Source organism: Perognathus longimembris, chromosome 3, assembly GCF_023159225.1.
Source record: "Perognathus longimembris pacificus isolate PPM17 chromosome 3, ASM2315922v1, whole genome shotgun sequence".
Taxonomy (NCBI): Eukaryota; Metazoa; Chordata; class Mammalia; order Rodentia; family Heteromyidae; genus Perognathus; species Perognathus longimembris.
The window spans coordinates 76,950,266-76,972,895 of NC_063163.1; the positions used below are offsets into that span (position 1 = coordinate 76,950,266).

General features: G+C 57.2%; 1 protein-coding gene across 1 annotated transcript; it reads left to right on the plus strand.

Annotated features, from left to right (window-relative positions):
* The first annotated feature begins 294 nt into the window (after positions 1 to 294).
* On the plus strand, positions 295 to 22,502 carry Sin3b (SIN3 transcription regulator family member B). The gene is made up of 19 exons (XM_048342717.1): positions 295 to 427; positions 631 to 737; positions 2,625 to 2,775; positions 5,623 to 5,832; positions 8,169 to 8,312; positions 13,800 to 13,922; positions 14,723 to 14,812; positions 14,934 to 15,052; positions 15,673 to 15,880; positions 16,367 to 16,483; positions 17,249 to 17,487; positions 17,717 to 17,900; positions 18,199 to 18,733; positions 19,138 to 19,307; positions 19,566 to 19,739; positions 19,867 to 19,959; positions 21,103 to 21,197; positions 21,298 to 21,502; positions 21,808 to 22,502. Exons 1-19 carry the CDS (start codon positions 326 to 328, stop codon positions 22,036 to 22,038), a joined length of 3,297 nt encoding a protein of 1,098 aa, XP_048198674.1. The 5' UTR covers positions 295 to 325; the 3' UTR covers positions 22,039 to 22,502.
* Positions 22,503 to 22,630: the final 128 nt, after the last annotated feature.

Sequence of the window (22,630 nt, forward strand, 5' to 3'; positions counted from 1 at the left end):
TAGGTAGGATGTCAGGCGTGAGCCCTGGGCGCTCACACACAAGAGGTTTTATGTGGCAGACATTTCTCAACTGTTTTCCCCCTCTTTCTCCAGTGAAGTGAGCAAGTACAGAAAATTATTTTGCGACGCGGGCTGGGGTCACGCAGGAGGTCGGGCGCGCTCCGGGTTCAGACCGCTCCGGCGGCGCCTTCTCCCCACCCCCCCTACCCCGCCCCCCGCGCGGAGGCCCCGCCCCCGCCTCACCGCCCCGCCCTGAAGGCGGGGCGTGCGCATGCGCGGCGGGCTCTCAGGCGGGGGCGCGGCGGCCGAGGCTCTCACTTTCAACATGGCGCACGGAGGAGGTGGAGGCGGCTCTGCGGGCCGGGGACCGGGCGGCGCTCGCTGGGGTCGTTCGGGCCCCGGAGGCCATGAGAAGTTGCCGGTGCACGTGAGTGGCGACTCCGTTCTCCCCTGGGGTCCCATTTCTGTCAGATTTACCTCACCCCGGCGACCCCCGCCGGGCCGCTCCCGGAGCCTCCTCACAGCGCAGCCCGGCCGCGGCGCCCCCCGGGTGTCCTCAGGCCCCGGCGCCCTTGGGCGGACCTCCACCCCCTTCCGGCCCTCGGCCCTCCTGAACGCCCCTTCCCGCAGGTGGAGGACGCACTCACCTACCTGGACCAGGTGAAGATCCGCTTCGGCAGCGACCCCGCCACCTACAACGGCTTCCTGGAGATCATGAAGGAGTTCAAGAGCCAGAGGTAGCGCGGGCCGCGCCGCCGGGCCGGCCTCGACCGGACTCCGCCGGACCCGTCCGCCCCACTGCCTCCACCCTCTGGGAGCCCCGTCAGCCCGACCGGGTCCCCGGGCGACCCCACCCCACCCCGGGAACCCCCCCACCCCATCCCAGGGACCCCTCCACGCCCCGGAAGCCCACCTGCGCCACAGGAGGACCCCCCCCCCCTCCTCCGTTGCGGTCTCACCGGTTCCCGAGAGACTCCCTCTTCCCCTCCAGGGCGTCCCGGTAGCCTCCCCGTTATGGGCCCACGGGCGACCCTTGTATGTCTGAATCTTCTCAGGCCCCGCGGAAGGCCCCCCTCGCCCCCCGAAAGCCCACCCAGTCTCTGGCAGAACCTCAACGTTCATGACGGTCCCCTCCTCCCCCCCCCCTCCCCCCCGCTCGGTAGCTCAGAGAAAGCCCCGCCCACTCCCCGCACCCCCGTCTCAGGAAGCCCTCTCCCAGTAGCCTTCCCCCCCCCCACTCCCCGAGAGACACCCATGTACCCCCTCCCCTCCTCAGGAGGCCTCCACATTCCCCGGGAGGCCCCCCCGCCTCGGTCCAGGTTGGAGTTAGGGTGAGCTGGGTGGCGGGCTCCCATCGCAGACCACCTCCCCCCCCCCCCCCCCCAGCCCTCTGACCTTGCACCCACTCTCAGGGCTGGCTGTTTGGGAGCCATGGGAGGAGAGCGGGAAGGGGGTGGGGGGAATGGGAGAATCAGCCTGAGCCTGCTTTTATTTAAAATGTTACTGTTTTGTCCTGGAAAGATAAGGAGAGGTTTGTTTTGCTCTTTTATTTTACAAGAGTTATTTTTTTATCTTTTTTTTTTTTAAGGTGGCTCCGCCTGTTCCAGGCCTGCTTGCAAGGAAAGAGGGGCAGAAAGCATTTAGGATTTTGCTAATAGAAAACATTAAAATGCTATTTTTTTTTGTAGGGGGAGGTACAGAAACAGGAGGGGTAGGGAGAAGGTAGAGAGTATCTCAGGGTCCTGTCCTTATTTTCTAACACTCAGTAAGCTCCACACATAAAGCAGAGGTGGGCGTAGGACTCAAGCCTCTTTGTTCAGGTCACATCCTGCTGTGCTGCCGTCCTAGGGAGTGTGGAGGGACAACCCTGGTTTCTGCACAGTTGGTGACTGCAGCCAAAAGGCAGACATCCTCTGTTCCCTTGTGAAGAAATGAGGGGAAGCAGGTTCCTGTGGCATAGGCCTATAATCCCAGCTTCTCAGGACTGAGCTCTGAGGATTGTTGTTTGGAACTAGCCTAGGCAGGAAAGCCTGTGAGACTCATCTCTTAATTATCCACTAAAAAGCCAGAAATGGAGCTGTGGTTCAAGTAGTGGAGGACTAGCCTTCAGTTTTTGCAAAATCTCAGTAGCAGTGCCCCGTCCTCAGTATTGGCACAAAAGAGGAATAGTGAGCATTTGCACTTGGCATTTTTTCAGAATCAAGTGTGCATGTTTGCAGTGTTCTGAGATGCTGTACTGTGTAAATGTGTGCCTTTTGCCACAAGGGTCCAGGGTAGCCACAGGGAAACTAGAGAAATGGACTCAGGGCTGTAAGTGTGCCACACAAAGTACATTTAAGAGTCTGGGAGTGGGTTGGGGATATAGCCTAGTGGCAAGAGTGCCTGCCTCGGATACACGAGGCCCTAGGTTCGATTCCCCAGCACCACATATACAGAAAACGGCCAGAAGCGGCGCTGTGGCTCAAGTGGCAGAGTGCTAGCCTTGAGCGGGAAGAAGCCAGGGACAGTGCTCAGGCCCTGAGTCCAAGGCCCAGGACTGGCCAAAAAAAAGAGTCTGGGAGTGAGAGCAGGTTTTGCTTTTTGGTTTCCCAAGACTCTTTACTATTGGTTGTTCTTTCTTTCAGCATTGATACTCCTGGGGTCATCCGTCGTGTGTCTCAGCTCTTCCACGAGCACCCGGACCTCATTGTGGGATTCAATGCTTTCCTTCCTCTTGGGTACCGGATAGATATTCCCAAGAACGGCAAGCTGGACACCCAGTCCCCCCGGAGCCAGGTATGCTGCCACCCCACCGCCAGGGGTATGGGAGGGGCCTCAACCCCATTGCTCTGCTGCCTTCTTTGTTGTTGACTACCCCATGCAAGGTCTCTGCTTTTGCTAGACTTGCTAATTGCTTCTAGCACCAATCAAAATAGATCGAAACATAGGCAGCAGCATCCTCAATTGATCTGTTTGGAAAAGAAATCAAGAGTAGGAAGCTGAGCATGGTGGCGCATGCCCTTAACCTAACTACTTAGGGGATGACAGCAGAAGAACTTAGTGTTTTAATTTTTAGAGTTTAAAGTTTGGAGTGAATGTGGACAGAACTACTGAGGCCCTGTCTCAAAAACAAAATGTTCAAGAGGGCTGGGGGTGTGGCTCAAGTGGCAGAGTACTTGCTTAGTAGTGGTCCTGGGTTCAGTCCCCAGTTCTGTCCCCTCTTCTCCTCCCTCAAAAAAAGATTAAAACTAAAAAGGGTGTACAGCTTCCCCGGCTCATGAATGGTAGGTTCCTGTGTCCGGGCATGTCATCCTGCTCTGAGCCTCCGGCAGAACCACATCTGTAGCTGTCCACACTGCCTGTGGGGGGGGGGGGGTCTCCCAGGGAGCTGGCAGTCAGCTCGTTCATGCACCTGGTTACACTCCTCTGCAGCCAGAGCCATCACTGCTACCAGCAAAAAGGGTGAGACCAGTGCTGGACCAAGTCACTGGCCCAGCCCCAAGCTGGAGTATGGAGCCTTTCTGGGGTGATGGGTTGCTGCCCCTCCTGTCTTTGTATTTCTTCCTTGCTAGAAGGAGGGGTGCAGACACTGAGGAAGAACAAGCTGGCCTCCCATCCTCTCAGCAGTGAGGACCATAGCTTTTCAGCCACCTTTGCTTACTAAGTAAGCAGGCTTCCTGGTGCATTCTGGGTTGTCTAGCCACACCTCTGGCCTCTACCTGCTGCAGAAATGACTCTAGAACAACATGACCATTTTTGTCAGGCACCACTGGCTCAGGCCTGTAGTCCTAGCTGGTCTGGAGACAGATCTGGAGGATTAAAGTTTGAAGCCAACATAGGCAGGGAACGTCTGAGGTTCTATCTCGAGCAAAAAAAAGCTGCACAGGTTGTGTGGGCCCAAGGAAGTGCAGAGTTCAAGGTCCATTACTGACACAAAATGTCTCTCCTCTTGTGAACCCTCGGCTCTCCTGTGCCAGCTGGGCATGTGCAGGTGCAGGGCCTCGGCAGTCTCTCTTAGCAGGACAGACGTGAACTTTGGGAGGGGAATTGGGAAAGATGCCTAGGCAGTGGTGGAGCAGGGCTCTGGGGTGAACATTGCTTTTTCTCTGTGCTCTCCCACAATCAGTATGTTGTGTGAAATTAAAAGACTTAGTAGCTGAGGCCGCTGAATTCCACAGATGTGGGCCTGGAGACTCGGCCACCACACTCTTAAGAGAAGCTGCAGAGCATCACTGGGGACAGGAGCACAACTCTGCCTCACTGTGCCAGGCCCCTTCCAGCAACCTGGCACTGGATGGGGCAAGACCTGGCTGTCCCTACAGATAAAGTGGCCCTCTCTCCTGACCCCCTGCAGGTAGCTTAGCTGGCCTGAGGCTTGTCATGGATAGGTAGCAAGCTAGCTGAGGGGTCTGCTTCTCTCCTGCCTCCCAGAATCCTTGGAGCCCCTCCCCCATGAATATCCCCAGGATGCAGCCTGTTGCATTCACACATCTACTCTGTTGTGAACACTGCCTTTGGTGAGGGTTTTTCTTATTGTTCATTCTGTTCTCAAGCCTGCCAGTCTCAGCTGAGCGGCCCTTCGGCCCTGGGGGTGACTCAGAGTGGCTGCCTCTGAGGGGTAGCTTCATGCTTTTGTTTCTCCAGGACATGTCCTGGACATAGTGGGGTGTCCAGCAGTCCTGGCCTCCACCAGTGTCTCCCAGTGTCTCCTGGTGCACAGCCAGCCTTCTGAGTCAGTCCTGCTTGGGCTTCAGGAGGTATCACCTCCTGAGATGCCCTGTCTGTCCCCTAGTTTGTGACACCAGCACACATGTATGCCACAACTGGTAAAGCTCAGATGGCAGCTTCTGTTTCAAGTCTCAGAGTGACTCCCAAGAAAAAAGAAAAGGAGGTGCCTGGTGTATGGCCAGTTAGGTGGTCATTCCACCTGTTGGTACTGCTGAGGAGATGGAGGAGGGGGCTTCTGGTTCACAGTCTGCCACTGTGGGGACAGGACAGCCTGAGCTGGTGCATTATTCCCGCCTGACTCCCGTGTCCCTTACCACTGGTGGGTCCTGCTTAGCAGTGGTGAAGCTCAGTGGGCTGGGATTGCGGTCTGAACTCAAAAAGCAGTACGGGGAGGGACTTGGGCCTTGAACTCTGGTAAAAGGTGTTTTCTCTAGCGTTCCTTGAGAACTAGTCCTCAAAGCTACAGCCTTGGGCCCAAGCAGAGGTATACTGCACAGAGTTCTTGGAAGCTGGCATCACCTCCTCTAGGCCCTCCTCCTCCCCGAGTGCCCAGGGCACAGGTGAAAGCTTGAGGCCTGGGCCTCTTCACTTCTGGGCACTTAGTGTTCCTTACTGTGGTTGCGCTGGGCTTAGCAGCCAGGTGCCCTTGCCATGATATCCAAAGTCCCATGGGTCAGAGCCTTGGTGCCCGCTGCTGTGGGGGTGACGGAGGGGGGTTATACCCCGGGAAGCAGTAAATCCCCTGCCCCTGCTCAGGCTCCTTGTGCTTACTGGACAGCCAAAGTGCATTGAGGTCTGTGCTCACAGGAAGCATGGGGAGCCTGTGGCATGTTCATGTGTATATGCCCCTCCCCCCCATCACCTCTGTTTCTGTGCTGGCCACCACGGTGTTTCTCATGGGCTGTCCTGTTGCAGGAGAATGCTCATGGCGAAGGCACAGGTGACTTCAAGCCGCAGGGGGCTGCCGCGGCTGCGGCCTGTAAGGAGGAGCGGGGCCAGGGACCCTTGGAGGCAGACTCGGTGGAGTTCAACAATGCCATCAGCTATGTGAACAAGATTAAGACTCGCTTCCTGGACCACCCGGAGATCTATCGCTCCTTCCTGGAGATCCTGCACACCTACCAGGTCAGAGCACCTGGCCCTCCAGCCCAGCTGCCCTGCTTCCCTGCTACCCAGCACTCTGCCTTAGCCATTGGCTCGTTTTTTATTTTAGGGATAGGAACTTGGTGTCTGGCACTTTGTATACTGACACACTGTGTCTCTTAGAGGACAATGTCCTCTTAGCCCTTATTGCTTTTTTTTTTTTCTTTTTGGTTGTGGGGCTTGAAATCAGAGTCTGGATACTATCCCTGACTGAGCCTCTTTGTGCTCAATGTTAGTGCTCTACCACTTGAGCCAATAAGCGCTATTTCTGGTTTTTGAGTGGCTAATTGGAGATAAGGGTCTTGTGAGGACTTTTCTGCCCTGGCTGGCTTCGAACCACCATCCTCAGCTCTCAGCCTCCTGAGTAGCTAGGATTTTACTTCAGAGCCATCAATGTCAAGCTTGCTTTGTTTTTTAGATAGCGTCTAACTTTTGCCTATGCTGCCCTGGAATGTATAATTGGATGACAGGCTTCATCAGCTTTCTCTGGGAGGAGAACTCTCAAGCCCTTGGCCTATCTTGCCTCAAACCTATATCTTCCTGACCTCCGGAGAAGCTGGGATAACAGCCATTGAACCCCACAAGCAGTTTTAAGGATGGTACCTGTACATAGACCAGGCAGTGGTGGCTCACACTTGTAATCCTAGCTATTCAGGAGGCTGGGCTCTGAGGATCTCAGTTCAAAGCCAGCCCAGGCAGACAAATCTGACAGTCTCTTTAACCAGCAAAAAGCTGGAAGTGGACCTGTGGCTCAAGTGTTAGAGTGCTAGTCTTGAGTGAACTAGTCTTGAGGTAAGAGACAATGCCAAGGCCCTGAGTTTAAGCCCTAGCACTTCCCTACTCACAGAACCTGTATTGCCCAGTCATATTAGATGAAGGAGGAGACATGTCCTGTTTGCTTTTGAGATGGGATGTTAATTTTTCACAAGCCTGGTCTTACATGTGATTCTCCTGCTCTCCACCTCCCAAGTAACTGGGATTACAGATACGCTGTGCTTGGTGATGGCATTTTGGTAGAAGTTTTGCTGTCTGTGGTGTGCACAACACAGGCAGGTCTGGCCAGAGCAGCTGTCAGGGGTGGTGGAGGTGAAGGGAAGAGGGGTAGAGAGGAGAGACTTCATGCCACCCATGGGGACCTGATACAGGGTGCCATGTGGCTCCTGCCATCTTGAGTGCACCTGAAGTTCCTGTACCTCACCTCGTTTTTTCTGGATGAAGTCACATCAGAGCAAGTGGCAACTGTTCTTCTCTGGTTGTTCCTCCCCCACTCCCCTCCCCACAGTCTGTAGCCCCCCTCAAGTGCATTCCCAGGGTTGGGGGTATATAGCCTCTGGCCTGGGTACCTGAGGGACCATGTTCATCCATATCTGCTGGAGGGCCTTGGGATGGCTGGAACACTTTTCTAATTACTTCCTTTCCTTCCTTTCTTTTCTATTTCTAGAGCTTTTGGGGGTTTGGACTCAGGGTCTTTGGCTTTTAGGCAAATGCTTTGCCATTTGAGTTGCATCCACATTCTTTTTTAGTTTGTTTTTCAGGCTGAGCCTCAATGAAACTGGCTTCAGACCATCATCCTCTTATCTCTGCCTCCTGTGTGGCTGGATTACAGGCGTGTGCTACCGCCCCTAGCCCTCAGTTGTTTCCACATCCGTCCAATGGGGCCATCTCTGCATCTTTGTGTAGATCTTTTGAATTGTCTGGTTTGAATGGCCTTTGCTTATTTTAGCTTTGACTTTCCTGAGTCCTGTGACTTGCAGGAAGGGGTTGAGTAGGGATGGGTGCAGCTCCTGGCAGAGCATGAGCACCCAAGGCCCTCTCAGCCACCCACCCCAAGTACTACCAAGACAAAAGGTAGAAGCCCCAGGCTGCCTGGCTTTCTTCCTATGGGGCCCAGTGGACTGAGAGGAGGGAGGGAGGGGGCTGTGCCTAAGAGGCTCAAGTGCCTTGGGCCCCTTGCAGGTTTAGCATGGCTTCGTCTTATGACCTTCCTGTAGGGTCGGTCTGGATATGCTTTAAAGGCCATCTTGGCTTCTCAGGGCAGGTCCTGCCTTCCGTCTAGCCTCTCTTCCTGGGATCTCCTTCCAGTCCCCTGTTGGCAGCCTTTCCTCTCTCCCTTCTTAGTGTAAGCATTATTCCACCCTGGCTGCTGACTCAGCCTTGCGTCCACCCTGCTCCCTGTCCCCTCCACACTCTGGGCCCAGGTCCTATGTTGGGCATCAGACTGTGGCCCTGGGCCTGCGGTGGTTGCAGGTGGTACCCTGGCTCCCCACAGCCCCAGTCTTGTCCTGATGCCTCCTCTCCCTCCCCGCCCCACCCCCTAGAAGGAGCAGCTGCACTCCAAGGGCCGTCCGTTCCGCGGCATGTCTGAGGAGGAGGTCTTCACCGAGGTGGCCAACCTCTTCCGTGGTCAGGAGGACCTGCTCTCAGAGTTCGGCCAGTTCCTGCCTGAGGCCAAGCGCTCCCTGGTGAGTCAGCTCTCCCTGGTGAGTGAGCAGGGGCTGGGGCTTGGCAGGGAGGGATGGGGACCCACCACCTGGGGCGTGGGCGGCCAGGGGACCCTGGCCAGGTCCTCTGGGCCTCTCGGTGGCTTGGAGGCCCCTGGGGTGGTGGGGCTGGGGTCCTACCACACAGTGCCCACCTGTCCGTAAGTGGCTGTGGGAGGTGCAGGAGGAGTTGGTGGGAGGCTGGGGGTGGCCAAGTGCAGAGGTGGGTGAGGAGGGTCTGGGATGGGAAGGTCTGGGGCCCACACTGACCCCACTTTCTCCCCCAGCTGTGGCCTGAGACCGGCGGAGGCTGCTTTTTCCTTTTGGTTCTCATTTTTGTTTTCTGGATCAGCAGAAGGCTCTTTTGAAAACTTGACATGAAATCGGTGTCAACATAAAGTTCACATGTTAAAGCGCACACTTGAGTTGCATTACTACATCCCCATGTTGCGCAGCCGGCACCTCTAAGTCCCCTTTCAACTCCTAGACCCCTAAAAGACCCGTCCTCGGAGCAGCCCTTCTAATCCCCCCCCCCCCCCCAGCTGCCATGGCCTGCCTCCTTGCCTGCCTATTTCCCCCCATGGGGTCTGTGTGTATATTTCAGTATCACATTGCCCTGTTCACGTTCTGGGTGTGAGTGCTCCACTACTTTCCATGACTGAGTATTCCTCTGTGTTCGTGCGTATGTGTGTGAGCCTGTGCGTGCGAGGGTGTGCGTGCGTAAGCCCTGGGCCTTGAATTCGGGACCTGAGCTCTTCCCCTGAGCTTTGTTGATCAAAGCTGACACTATCACTTGAACCACAGCTCCACTTCTGGCTTTTGGGTTGTTAACTGGAGATAGTCTCACAGATTTTACTGCCCAGGCTGGCTTCAAACTGTGATCCTCAGATCTCAGCCTCCTGAATGGCTGAGATGACAGGCAGGAGCCACTGCACTGGCACTGGGTTCCTTGTACAATCTGGTGTATCTGTGCATATGGTGTGAACAGCGATGGCTTCAGTGATTTCTTCTCTAGACCACATCAGCTCACTGGGTACTGTGGGATCTAGGTTAACATGGTGCAGCCCCTTCCTGGCATTGCCCCACTGCCCTGTGGGCTCCCCCCATCCCCCCATGAGCCAGCACCTGTCCTGGTTTCTGGTCTGTGTTCTTCCCCCAGTGACTTGGGTGTTGAGTTGTAGCCCAGGGTCTCCAGGGACATATATCCTCCTGCCACAGGCTTCTGAGGCCCGGGATTACAAGTGGGCTGCTCTGTGCCCTGTGCAGAAGGCAGTGGTGCCCCTTGGGGCTGGCTAGCTCCCACGTGGGTCTACGCTTTCTCCAGCTTCTCCAGTCCCTCATGATGCCATATGGCTGGTGGGAGGCAGGGTCCCCCTACATACATACCCTGGCTGCCTGGAATTCGTGAACCTCCTACCTTGGCATGCCGAGGTTACAGGGGTGCTCCTTAGGCCAGAGACTGAAGATCTGTGGTTGGATTTTTGCAGAATAGGTGTTTGGGGATTTGGTGAGGTGGTGCTGGCTCCTTAGATCCCTGTGAGGAGCAGGGTGTTCCCCAGCAATATCTCCATTTCCCCAGCTGCTGCTCTTTACACCTGGCCTCCCTCCCTGGCTAGGCCGGTGGTGGGGCTGTGGGCCTGGTGTCACAATGAGCCCTGGCCTTCAGTCACTATGCAGCTCAGTACTGCTGGAGCCACAGCTTTCCACTGGCACTGGGGTGGGAGCTGTCCTGCCTGCTCCTGCCGTCTGGGCACTGGGGTGTCCTGTCCTGTTGTAGTGGAGCCCCCTCTTTGAGTGTTGTTTGTGTGAGTGCTGTCTGTGTCGCTGTCTTGTCTGACTCACTGGGTGTGCAGTGCAGGTATCACCCCTGCTCTTGGTGGCAGTGAGGGCGTGGCACTGCAGTGAACATGCAATGAGGGGCTGGGCCAGCAGGGCAGCACACATGGGTGTATGTGGGGCGGTGTCACCACACTTGGCTTCTGAGACTCCCGTGGGCTCCTCTCTCTCGGGCCCCTCTTAAGATTCCCTCCCTGTGTGGTGTCATATACTTGGGGTGTTGGGTTTCCACCTGTGCTTGCCTCTATGGCCCTTACACAGGGCTTTCCCCTGTGCCTCCTACCAGAGGGAGTGGCCTTGGGCAAGTGAACCCCCACCACAGGTGGCCTGATTCAGTCCTGCAGGGTCTGACCTCCAGTCCCTCCAACCCTGGTCCTCACAAGGAAGGGGGACATTGGCATCCCAGTACCCCCACCCCAGTGGTGCTGAGGGCAGAACCTCTGGTTGGGGTTAGAAGTGGCATGCCTTGTCACCCCACCCAAGATCCTGTCCTTCATAAGGACCTCCAACCCTAAGGCAATTGCCAGACTCCTGGCCTGGGCAGCCTCTTCCCAGGATCCCACTTGCAGGCCCCACCCCGTGCAGAGGTCCCATCCTGCAGTGCCCGCTCCCTGCAGCCAGTGTGGGCCCACCTGGTCTGGGTATGGCCTGGGGTTGGGGAAGACAGCGGAGGACACAGGTCGCCCCCATGCACTGGGTTCTGGATCCATCCCAGTACCCCAGAACAAACCAAAGAACCTGCCAGACCCCAGCTTAGGAGCCCCTGCTTCCTGATGAGCCCCAAGGCAGCCCCCCTGCCCTGTTCCTAGAGTCAGCCACACCTGGGGGATGGGAGTTCATCACCACTAGACAGAGATAAGGCTCCCTGTCACTCCGTGTGTTCCACATGACATTCTGGACGCTTCTTAGAGCAGGACAGACAGCAGGGGCCAAGTTGCTGTCTGTAGCGTGCAGACATGGTCCAGCAAGTTCTCCTGTGGAGGGAACCAGACACTGCTCACTCACAAGCCCGCTGCCCACTGCGCCTGGTCCAGGCACAGCTTTGCCCTGCAGAGTGGGAGCAGCATGGATGTGTGTCCGGGAGTCCATGACTCTGTTTACAAAGGGAAGGGGTGGTAGGGACTAGCACAGCTTGGCTCAGCTGGAAAACCATGACAAACCACTGAAGGCCCTGGGGCTTTGTTTGCCGCAGTGGGGGTCAGGGCTCCAGGACACTGAACCACATAGGTTAAGGGTTGCAGGCCAGAGTTGGCCGAGTCTGCCTTTTCCTGGAGCAAGCAGGGTGGTGTGGGCCTTCGGGTCCCTGTCCTCACCTAGCACATATCCCCTTATTATTCTGTCACCTCTCTCCAGCACTGTTTGAAGACCCGTAAAAAATTCCAGCTGGGTGCCGGTGGCTCACACATGTGATCTGGCTACTCAGGAGGCTGAGATCTGAGGATCACGGTTCAAAGCCAGTCCAGGCAGTACACTCCTAGCTCCAGTTAACTACCAGAAAACCAGAAGTGGCACTGTGGCTCAAGTGGTAGAGCACTAGCCTTGAGCCGAATTGCTCAGGGACAGTACCCAGGCCAAGTTTAAGCCCCACACCTGACCAAAGAAAGAAATTCTACTGAGGAATTGGCCCATGTCTGCAGTGGCAGTTCTTAGAATAGCTTTGAACCTTTAAAGAATTAAGTTAATAACTTTTTGATGGGGTCTTGCCAGGCTGGCTCTGAGTTTTAAACACATTGTCTTGCCTCAGTTTCCTGAGTGCTGGGATTATGGGCATACACTCACATGCCCAGCTATATATAATTCTTTAAGAGACAAAGTCTTCATGTATCACAAAAATCTTCATTACTTTTTTCCCCACCAGATAGCCAAACTGAGAATTCCCTCCAAGAATATGTTCCTTATAATCAACTTTCAGAACATTTTAAAGGAAACTGGTTAGAGTCAACAAGCAAACTAAATGTGGACATGTGTTTATAGTGTTCTCAGTCATTTGGAGTTACAGCAAATGATACCCTATGAGATTAAATAATCCAGCAGTGTGGTGGTGTTTTCATTCACCTGAAGTGTATCATTATTTGAAAATGCTGTCCACACTGCAAAGGCCAAGTCTTAGTACTGAGATCACACAGAAAGTAGACTTCCCTCCTCACTCAGCTTTCAGTGTCTCAGAAGGCCACATCTTTCCAGAAATTTCCTTTATATGTACAGTTAAATTTTTATCCTTTTTCAAAAAAATAAAAAGCTCAATGTCCTACTGCTGGGTCTGCCCTTGGGCTCACAGGAGGCTTTGTGTTCTTTTATTCAGTTGGTGTGGGTAGCAGAGTTGCCATGGCAGCCAGCCGCGTGCCATGCCTTGTCGCTGCTGTCTGTCTTGTTTGGTACACCATGACTCCACACCAGCTGCATGTGCTTTGTTGTCTGTGTCCAGGTCCCCCTGGTGGGCTGGGAGCAGGGCTGGTGATGGCTGTTGAGAACATTTCAGGGTTTCCCATGGGTACTCTCCTTCAGATGAGCCTTGCTGACAGTCCATGATATAGGGGATGAGCCCTCCAAACCAGCTAGGACAGCCCCACACCCTCAGACATGAATTGTTCTGCCAAAGAATTCAAACCTGGCTGATGAAAAGCGCCTCCACCTGCAGCTTTGTGGGGAGGGGTGTGCCTGCTTCCTTTTACCCAAGATGCTTTGTGTTTCTGAGGGCTCACATATATGGTGAGGCAGCCTGCTTGGATGACAGGCAAGGAACATTCACTATAGTTGTGTCCCCCCCACCCTTTGCCTTCAGACCCCACCCCCCACCCCCATCCCTCTGCCCTTGTTCAATCATGGCCTCTGAGCCTTCTGCTTGTGTGGGTACCTGGGAATATAAGCAGAAAATGTGAATTGTGTTCTGTTGCTGGAGACCAAGACTAGAACTTGGTATCTGATGGTTTTGCTCATTGGCTGGCGCTCTACCACCTGAGCCACCCCCTCCATTGTGGAGGGTGTGTGTGTGTTTTATGGTTTGACCTTTCCCTTGTGCTTGCTACCTACAGAGCTTTTTGTTTAAAGTATTTTTCCTTTTTTTTTTTTTTTTGCTGGTCCTGGGGCTTGAACTTAGAGGCTGGGCACTGTAAACTTCTCTGTGCTCAAGGCTAGTGCTCTACCACTTGAGCCACTTCTGGCTTTTTCTGTGTACATGGTGCTGAGGAATCGGACTCATGGCTTCATGTATGCTAGGCAAGCACTCTACCACTAAGCCACTTTCCCAGCCCATGCTTTAGGTGTTTTTTTTTTCCTAATAAACTCACTTTTATTTTTTCTTAAGTCGGGCCTTGGACTATGATCCTCTTACCTATGGCTTCTTGCATAGGTGGAATTATAGGCATGCCCTCTGTGCTCAGCTTATTTGTTTCAATGGTAGTAGTCCTTCCTTTTTGCCCACGGTGGCTGTTGACCCTGATTCTCCCAGTCTCTGCCTCCCACGTAACTGGCCTTACTGTCATGAGTCACTGCCCCTGCTCCTGTGCGCATCTACTGAGCCTGCAGCATCACCTTGCACACAGAGATTCTGGCCTGTGGCTGATGACAGTCACTGGGGCCGAGAGAGCCTGTGTGGGCTTTCCATCCATAACAAGGTGTGTGCCATGTCCTCAGTTCACAGGCAGTGGGCCGTGTGAGATGAACAGTGTCCAGAAGAGTGAGCAGGAGAAAAGCCTGGAGCACAGCAAAAAGCGCTCTCGGCCCTCACTCCTGCGTCCTGTGTCTGCTCCGGCCAAGGTAACCTGGTCACTTCCTCCCATCATGGTCATCTGCCTGGTGACCTGGAGCACTGTAGAGCCCTGGGGGCTGAGGCTGGACCTAGTCAGCCTTAAAACTGTGACTAGGGCCCTGAGGAGTTGGCTGCGTCTAGTGGTGGCTCCCAGGCCCTTGCCCTCTCCCATGGCAAGTCTATTGCTCAGTCTATTGCTTTCATTCTTAGGGCTCTCATAGGCATGGCTGCCATGTAGCTGCTAGCCACTCTCCAAATGAGGAAATCTAGCTCCTGTCCTTCCCTCCCATTGTTCTGTGATGTTTTCTGAACACCAGCATCCATTGGGCATTTCCTAGTTGATTTTCTAGTGTAATAAAGAACTTTTTCATCCCCTTTCATTATACGAGTCAGACTCCAAGGTACTGTCCATGACTCACTGTTCAACTGGACACCCAAGCTCTCATCATGCCCTGGGTGGTTTGGCAGGACAGTGGTGCCCTTCACACCCAGGGCAGGTGGCCTTGCTGAGGTCTGCATCCATCTTAGGTAGAGAAACCTTTGCAGGTTCCAACCTTGCTGCTCCAGCTCATCCTGTGCCCTTCCCGCCTGTCCCCTTGTTGCTGTCTGGCTCAGTGGACAGGACCAGGGAGGGCCTTGAACCTCAGACCTGGCTGGGGCTCCCTCTCCTAAGTCCCCAGATGGGTGCTGCCCCCGGAATTCCCCACTTCACACAGGGAAGATGGGCCTCCAGGTTAACATCCGGTGTTGCAGTGGGGAGCCCTGCCAGGCCCCTGATGCCGCACTAACCGTCCACTTCTCTCCACAGAAGAAGATGAAGCTCCGTGGAACCAAAGACCTGTCCCTCGCCGCCGTGGGCAAGTACGGCACACTGCAGGAGTTCTCCTTTTTTGACAAGGTGGGCCTTCTGCCTGGGGGCGGGGCTTGAGCAGGGCCGGGCCAACCTCCGTGCACACCCACTGCCAGGGGGGTTGCTTCGGTAACTGGGAGGTTCTCGACGCTGCCCCTTACCTCCACAGGTGCGCAGGGTTTTGAAAAGCCAGGAGGTGTACGAGAACTTTCTGCGCTGCATTGCTCTCTTTAACCAGGAGTTGGTGTCGGGCTCCGAGCTCCTGCAACTCGTTAGTCCTTTTCTAGGGTGAGCAGCCCTGTGGGACTCCCAGGGGCTCCGCATTCCATGTGTGCTCCTCCACCCGCCTGAGTTAGCTTGTGGGTGACTTACAACTACTTTAAATTGTTGCTAGGGTTACCGTCTATAGACGCACGGGCATTCAGAAGAAATGATATAGGAAAGGCTGGGGTACCCTGAATCCATCTCCTCCATGTACCAGCTGTAGCTAACAAAATAAAAAAGAAGAAGAAAATAAAAAAGCAGCAGCAGGGACTCTCTAGAAGGGAGGCCCCAAACTTCTGAGGTGGGACCAGTTGGAGCATGGAGCACCAAAGTGGTGGGCCCAGCTAGCCAGCATGCAAGTGAGCAAGGGGAGTTTCTGCTAGATTTCGCACAGTGCATGGTGTGAGGGTTATTTACTTCACCCTAAACATAACAGAGCCGTCAAGGCCTGTGAAGGCATGGAAAGAAAGTGCCAGAAGGGGCTTGGGCTTGGGTGGAACAGACTCAGGTGACTAGGAGTGTTTCTACCCACAATTTCTCTGCTCTCCTTCCTGGCACTGAATTTTGTTGAGGCCACTGTCACATTTCCAGATCATTCTTCTGCAAAGGTCCCTGGGATGCTAATGTATGATGTGTCTTTGAAGGAAATTTCCAGAACTCTTCGCACAGTTTAAGTCCTTCTTGGGGGTGAAAGAGCTGTCGTTTGCACCACCCATGAGTGAGAGGTCTGGGGATGGAATCAGCCGAGAAATTGACTATGCATCCTGCAAGCGCATTGGGTCCAGCTATCGGGCACTCCCCAAAACCTACCAGCAGCCAAGGTGCAGCGGAAGAACAGCCATCTGCAAGGAGGTAGTGTTCCCTGGGGGACACAGGCCAGCTAGGGCTGGGACCCCATCTGGCTCAGCAGATACCTCAGGCCTCCTGTTACAGGGGAGACTGAGCTACAGACCCCCAGAGCAATGGCCACCACTGAGTCCCTGACCTCAGCTTCCCCCCTGGACATTCAGATGAGTGGTGCATTTCTAGAATCCAGATGTGCCCACTTGATTCCAGGTGTTTAGTCCCATGTCAGCAAAGGGCTATGAGTCATAGCAGCCCACTGCCTGTGTTAGTAAAGTTTTATTCATACACCACACATCCACACCTGCTCGTGGACGTGGCTGGGGGCTGCTTTTTCAGCAGAGTTGAGTATTGCAGACAGACCCATGGCCCGGGAAGCCTGAAACACTGATGAAACGACTCCAAGCTGACTTCATTGTTCCTCTGATGAAGTCAGGGAGACTTGGACTTCTTTGAGTGGTCCCTGATGCTTTGCACTGGCTCCTCCCTTCACAGGTGCTGAATGACACCTGGGTATCCTTCCCCTCCTGGTCAGAGGACTCTACCTTTGTTAGCTCTAAGAAGACGCCCTATGAGGAGCAGCTGCATCGTTGTGAGGATGAGCGCTTTGAGGTGCGTGAGCCTCCGCCTCCCCAGCCCACCTTCTGACCTTTTCCCTCCTGCTGCTCATCTGTGGTGGGAGAGACCAAGGGGCCAAAAGGCCTCTCTAGCAGTCCCACTCATGGGTGATAACATTTGCCCACAGGAGGCCCAGCTGCCTGAGAGGCCCCACCCACACCAGAGACCCCCACCTCTTCACCAGGCCCTAGCTCTCGAAACACCCCACCCCTTCCAGAGGTCCTGCCCATTCCAGGGCCCCACCCCCAGGTCCCAGCTACTGCAGCATGCTTCATTGGTAGAGCCATGTAGTGTGAGCTTGGGATAGGGCATCAAGCTGTAGTAGAAAGTGTGTGTACAGCTGTGTTGTTTGCACACATGTGTGTCAGTCCTGTGCTGTCTCACCTGTAGAGGTTTCTGTGTCCTCCACAGTCGGGATCCTGAGCAGTATAGATCATGGGGAGATCCTCATGCTGCACCTCTCCCCTGCCCCTCTCCCCTGTCATTTTGCTACCTCAAGTCCTTGTGGGAATGGTGTGAGCAGGATGCCTACTGTGGCACTGTGGTGTCCTGGGCCATGTCCTCCCTCCTGTGCCAAGTTGCTGGTGCTGAGCCCCTATGCCCTGGGGACCGTTCCTGTTCTCATGTGGGCCACGGCTGTCACTCAGTGTCACCAGGAGCCACCACCCCACAGCCCACCACTCACCTTGGCTCTCCTTGAACTCTCCGTCCTGGCTGCCAGTCCCTGCCCAGAGCTGACCCTCCGGATTCCTTCTGTAGTTAGACGTGGTCCTGGAGACCAACCTGGCCACCATCCGGGTGCTGGAGAGTGTGCAGAAGAAGCTGTCGCGGATGGCACCCGAGGACCAGGAGAAGTTCCGCCTGGACGACTCCCTAGGCGGCACATCGGAGGTGATCCAGCGGCGTGCTATCCACCGCATCTATGGTGACAAGGCCCCTGAGATCATTGAGAGCCTCAAGAAGAACCCAGTCACCGCTGTTCCTGTTGTCCTGAAGAGGTGTGCTGGCCCCGGGAGCCCTTCCCTCCCTCCCTCTCTCCCCTGATCCCTTCTTTCCTTTGGAATGTCTGTGTAGCCCAGGCTGGCCTAGAGCTCATGATCCTTTGGCTTCAGTCTCCTAGGTTGCTGGCATTATGAGTGCATATATGGCTGTCTCCAGTCACCAGTTGGGCATGGGGGGAGCAGGCTGCCCCTGGTCCCGCCACAGACGAGCCTCCTCACCCCACAGGTTGAAGGCCAAGGAAGAAGAGTGGCGGGAGGCCCAGCAGGGCTTCAACAAGATCTGGCGGGAGCAGTATGAGAAGGCATACCTCAAGTCCCTGGACCACCAGGCTGTGAACTTCAAGCAGAATGACACCAAGGCCCTGCGCTCCAAGAGCTTGCTCAATGAGATCGAGAGTGTCTATGATGAGGTGAGGCCCGGGATGCCTGCTCATCTGGGTGCGGGTCTTGGTCCCTGTTCACTGGCTCCATTGCCTTGGGCCCATGGCAGGGTAAGAAGCTGGCAGAAGAGGGGTAAGGCAAAGGAAGCTGCTTCCTGTCCCTGGTGGCCAGGGACAGGTCACCCCTGAAGCCCCCAGCCACCTGGTCCCCTGCCCCACTTGCAGGTCAGGAATCCACCAGTGGCTTTGGGTCGGGCTTCGTGTCCATGGAGGTGGGTGCAGACTTGGAGGCTAGGGTGGGGTGGGTGCTGATCCCCTGACTGCCCAGCACCAGGAGCAGCACTCAGAGGGGCGCAGCGCACCAGCCAGCGAGCCGCACCTCATCTTCGTGTACGAGGACCGGCAGGTGCTGGAGGATGCTGCCACACTGGTGGGCTACTATGTGAAGCGGCAGCCGGCCATCCAGAAGGAGGATCAGGCCACCATGCAGCAGCTGCTGCTCCGCTTCCTGCCTGGCCTCTTCTTCTCCCAGCACCTGGTGCCAGGGCTGGAGGAGCTGGGGGCTGAGCTTGAGGGGCCGGTGGCACCAAGTGCTGAACCTGCAGACCGTGGAAAGCTGGCAGGGCCGGGCCCTGAGGAGGCGGCCCGGGATGATGTGTACAGCCTGTTCTTTGCCAACAACAACTGGTACTTCTTCCTGCGCCTGCACCACACGCTGTGCGCGCGGCTGCTCAAGATCTACCGGCAGGCACAGAAGCAGCTGCTGGAGTACCGGGCCGAGAAAGAGCGGGAGCAGCTGCTGTGTGCTGGTCGCCGTGAGAAGGGTGGTGACCCTGCTATGGAACTACGCCTCAAGCAGCCCAGTAAGACCCTGTTGCCCCAGGGGCAGTGCGAACCCCCCCGGCACCATGGCTCCCCACACCCAGGTCTCCACATTGGCGGGACACAATACCTTCTTTCCTGGCATGCAGTCACCTGTTCGCTCCTGTGCTGCCGTCCCTGAGTCCTGTGCACAGACTCCATGACACTGGCCCCCTCCATTCCCTGGCAATTCTGCGTTCCTCTAGTGGTGGCCATGTGGGTTGGTAAGGGCTGAGCGAGACATGTTGACTTTCCCTGGGCTCCCCCAGAGCTCGGCCTGCCTGCACCCCTTGGATGCCATAGCATATATAGTGTACCATTCCTTTTCATGGCTGAGTCCCATTGGGCGCTACACACGGTGTGCTACAGGTGGTGTGCCTGAATGAAGCGCGCTGTACCCTCGCAGGTGAAGTGGAGCTGGAGGAGTACTACCCCGCCTTCCTGGACATGGTGCGGAGCCTGCTGGAGGGAAGCATTGACCCCACGCAGTATGAGGACACCCTGCGTGAGATGTTCACCATACACGCCTACATCGGCTTCACCATGGACAAGCTGGTGCAGAACATCGCCCGCCAGGTGAGTGGGTGCAGCAAGGGGAGGGGCCTGGCACACCTGTTCCACTTTGGTCCAGTTTGGTAGGTCAGGCTCTGGTCTGCTCAGGTCTCTGGTCTGGCTCTGGTGGCTCAGGACTACTCTGTTCTGGTCTGTTTTGGCAGTGGTCTGGTCTGGCTTGGCTGTGGTCCCAATAAGGACCAGTAGTGTCTTGACAGCTAGTGCCCTGGCCAACTTCCCCCAGAGGAGGTGGCAGCGGCCTGGCCTGTTCTCCTTCCCCAGCTGCACCACCTGGTGAGTGACGACCTGTGCCTGAAGGTGGTGGAGCTCTACCTGAACGAGAAGAAGCGGGGTGCTGCTGGGGGGAACCTGTCCTCCCGTTGCGTCCGTGCTGCCAGGGAGACCAGCTACCAGTGGAAGGCAGAGCGCTGCATGGCAGATGAGAACTGCTTCAAGGTGAGCCAGGCCCAGGCTCAGCCCCCAGGATGACCGCCTCTGGCCATGCCCTATGCTCAGACCATGCCCCGAGCCCCCCCACGTGGAGGACCCCTACTCCGTGGCCTCAGCCCCACCCTCTCCCCAGGTGATGTTCCTCCAGCGAAAAGGACAGGTGATCATGACCATCGAGCTCCTGGACACTGAGGAGGCGCAGACGGAGGACCCTGTGGAGGTGCAGGTGAGGTTCCCCTTGTCCATGTCCACACACAGCAGACACACACCTTGGGGGTCACTCACTGCCTGTCCTCCAGCTCTGGCTCCAAGCAGTGCCTGGACAGCTCCGGGGTGTCCCAGGACAGAGGGCTGGGGCACCTCCCCACTGCTCCCACCAGGGGGTGGGGTCTTGCTGCCCAGCCTCCCTAGGGAGACCTGCAGAGACCTCCACAGGGTGAGGGATCAGCTCAGAGGCACTGGGGCTCAGGCAGGCTGTGGGGTGGCAGCCAGGCCAAGGGCAGGTGCCGGTCCTTGCTGGGCCCTGACTGCCCCCTCCCTCTCCGTGTGTCCCCCCTGGATCCCTTTTCCTCCCAGCCTTCACTTCCTGGGGCTGCAGGAGTGACCACAATCTGGGTTCTCAAAGGACAGGAACCCTGTAGCCACAAGTTCAAAGCCCGGGTGGTGGCAGCCACAAGTTCTCAAAAGTCTTAGGGACCGTCTCTCCTGCCCTCCGCCGTCCTCGCCAGCCTTGGGGGGCTCCAGGCAACCTGGGCTTCCCTTCCATCACCTCAGCCCAGTGCCCCGGTGGACGCCTCCCCTGCACTTCCAGCCCCTGGGCTCTCAGGGATTTGTGCTAACTTCTGTCTGCATGATCCTCTACAAACGCGGCCAGGGCTTGGCCCTGTGTGTGCCGGGTGCTGACTCGCAGCCCACGGATCCGGTACCTTCGCGACAGGCTGGAGTGGAGCACCCCGGCCTCCGGCTGGGAACCCCAGTCCTGACCACCACAGCCGAGGCCCCTCCGGTCAGACAGGCCTGCTGTCCTGTCCTCGAGCCCTGCTGCTCCGTCTGCCTGTGTCAGTCGTGGGAAGGCGCCTCGTGTCGGGCTGGCGAGGGGCACAGCCGCGGCCCCCAGCCCTCAGGAGCTGAGGCTTTTCCGCAGCCACCCGGGGCCCCGGCCTGGCCTCGGCATTTGTCACTGGGCTCCGGCCAGGGTCTCCCAGGCAGGGAGGCAGGGGACTTGGGCCACCACCCTGCCGCTAGGCCTTCCAGAAGCTTCCAGACAGCTGTAGTCTGGAGGCGACTGAGGGTTCCAGGTTCCCCCAACGGCTCCACGCACCGGGGACCCCAGTGGTCCTGGCTCAGGCCGCGTCTCCTCCGCCTGCAGCACCTGGCGCGCTATGTGGAGCAGTACGTGGGCCCTGACGGCGCGGCCGGCCCGCCCACCTCCGGCTTCCTGCTGAAGCCCGTGTTCCTGCAGAGGTGAGAGCGCCCGGGTGGTCGGGCCGAGGGGCTGAGGGGCTGAGGGGGCCGGGCCTGGCGCTCACGCCGCCCCGCCCGCCGGCCGCCCGCCCGCCCGCAGGAACCTGAAGAAGTTCCGACGCTGGCAGAGCGAGCAGGTGCGGGCGCTGCGTGGCGAGGCCAAGAGCTCGTGGAAGCGGCTGCTGGGCGTGGAGAGCGCGTGCGACGTGGCCTGCCGCTTCCGCCTGGGCTCGCACAAGATGGTCTTCGTGGTCAACTCGGAGGACTACATGTACCGCCGCGGCACGCTGGGCCGCGCCCGCCAGGTGCCCGCCCTGCCCCTCCCCGCCCCTCCCCGCCCCGCGCCTGCCCGCCCTCGGCCCCGCCCCGCGCCTGCCCGCCCTCGGCCCCGCCCCGCGCCTGCCCCGCCCTCCCATGGCGGTTGGTGCCCCCAACAGGGCTCCGTCCCACCCCCCCTGCGCATGCCCGGCCACGCCCATGCAACGACACCCCGCCCATCCTTCCCATGCCCCGCCCTCGGCCTGACACCTCGCCCCTTCCTCACCTCTGGCCTCACTCCCGCCCCATCTCCCCCCCTCGGCTCCGCCCCGTTCTCCCCCTTCCCCCGTAGGTGCAGCCCCTGGTGCTGCGGCGGCACCACCGGCACTTTGCGCGTTGGCACGGGCGCTGGCTGGAGCAGCATGTGACGGCGGAGGCAGCCGGCCTGGTGCAGGACTGGCTGATGGGCGAGGAGGAGGAGGACATGGTGCCCTGCAAGACGCTGTGCGAGACGGCGCTGGTGCACGGGCTGCCCGTGACCCGGTACCGCGTGCAGTACAGCCGCCGCCCCGCTTCACCCTGAGCCCTGGAGTCCACGTGCTGCCCTCCCGGAGCCTGGGACTCGCAGCCCCTGCCTGGCCTTCACAGCCTGAGCCCCGGGCTGCTCCGCCCCGAGCGAGGCCTGTGCTCTCAGAGGTTTGGGGCGGTGCCCATGGGTTTCTAGAAACATCCAGGGACGCACATATTTATTTCTTTATGTTCCATTGTGCCCAGATTTGGGCCACGTCCCGTGGCTTCTGGGGTGAGACCCCGCGTGGACCCTGCGCCGCCCTGCATCCCACTCCTGCAGTCCTGGTGCCCGCCCGCCTCCCCTCCACCTTGGGGGCCGACAGCCCCAGCCCAGCCACCAGCCCCAGCCTCCCGCATGCGTGTCGGAGGGCGCTCCCTGGTTTCCCCCTGCCCTTCTCCCTGCAGCTGTTTTGAATGTAGTTTTCCTTTTCTATTTATTTGCACACGAAAGGTAAAAATAAATATTGACTAAAGCCCAGAGTACAGTCTCCTCCTGGGCAGCCTCCTTCCAGCCTCCCCATTCCCCCCCCCCCCTCCTCGCCCATGAACCCAAGTTTTATTTTATTTTTTCAGCAGATTGTGGGCTTGAACTGGGCCTCAGACCT

What these genes read in the sequence shown, in the direction of transcription:
- Sin3b (XM_048342717.1), top strand. Translation starts at nt 326, where the DNA reads ATGGCGCACGGAGGAGGTGGAGGCGGCTCTGCGGGCCGGGGACCGGGC. An exon ending in TCGAGAGTGTCTATGATGAG is followed by an intron (nt 17,901 to 18,198) that starts GTGAGGCCCGGG and finishes CTGACTGCCCAG; the next exon opens with CACCAGGAGCAGCACTCAGA. An exon ending in AGGACCCTGTGGAGGTGCAG is followed by an intron (nt 19,960 to 21,102) that starts GTGAGGTTCCCC and finishes CTCCGCCTGCAG; the next exon opens with CACCTGGCGCGCTATGTGGA.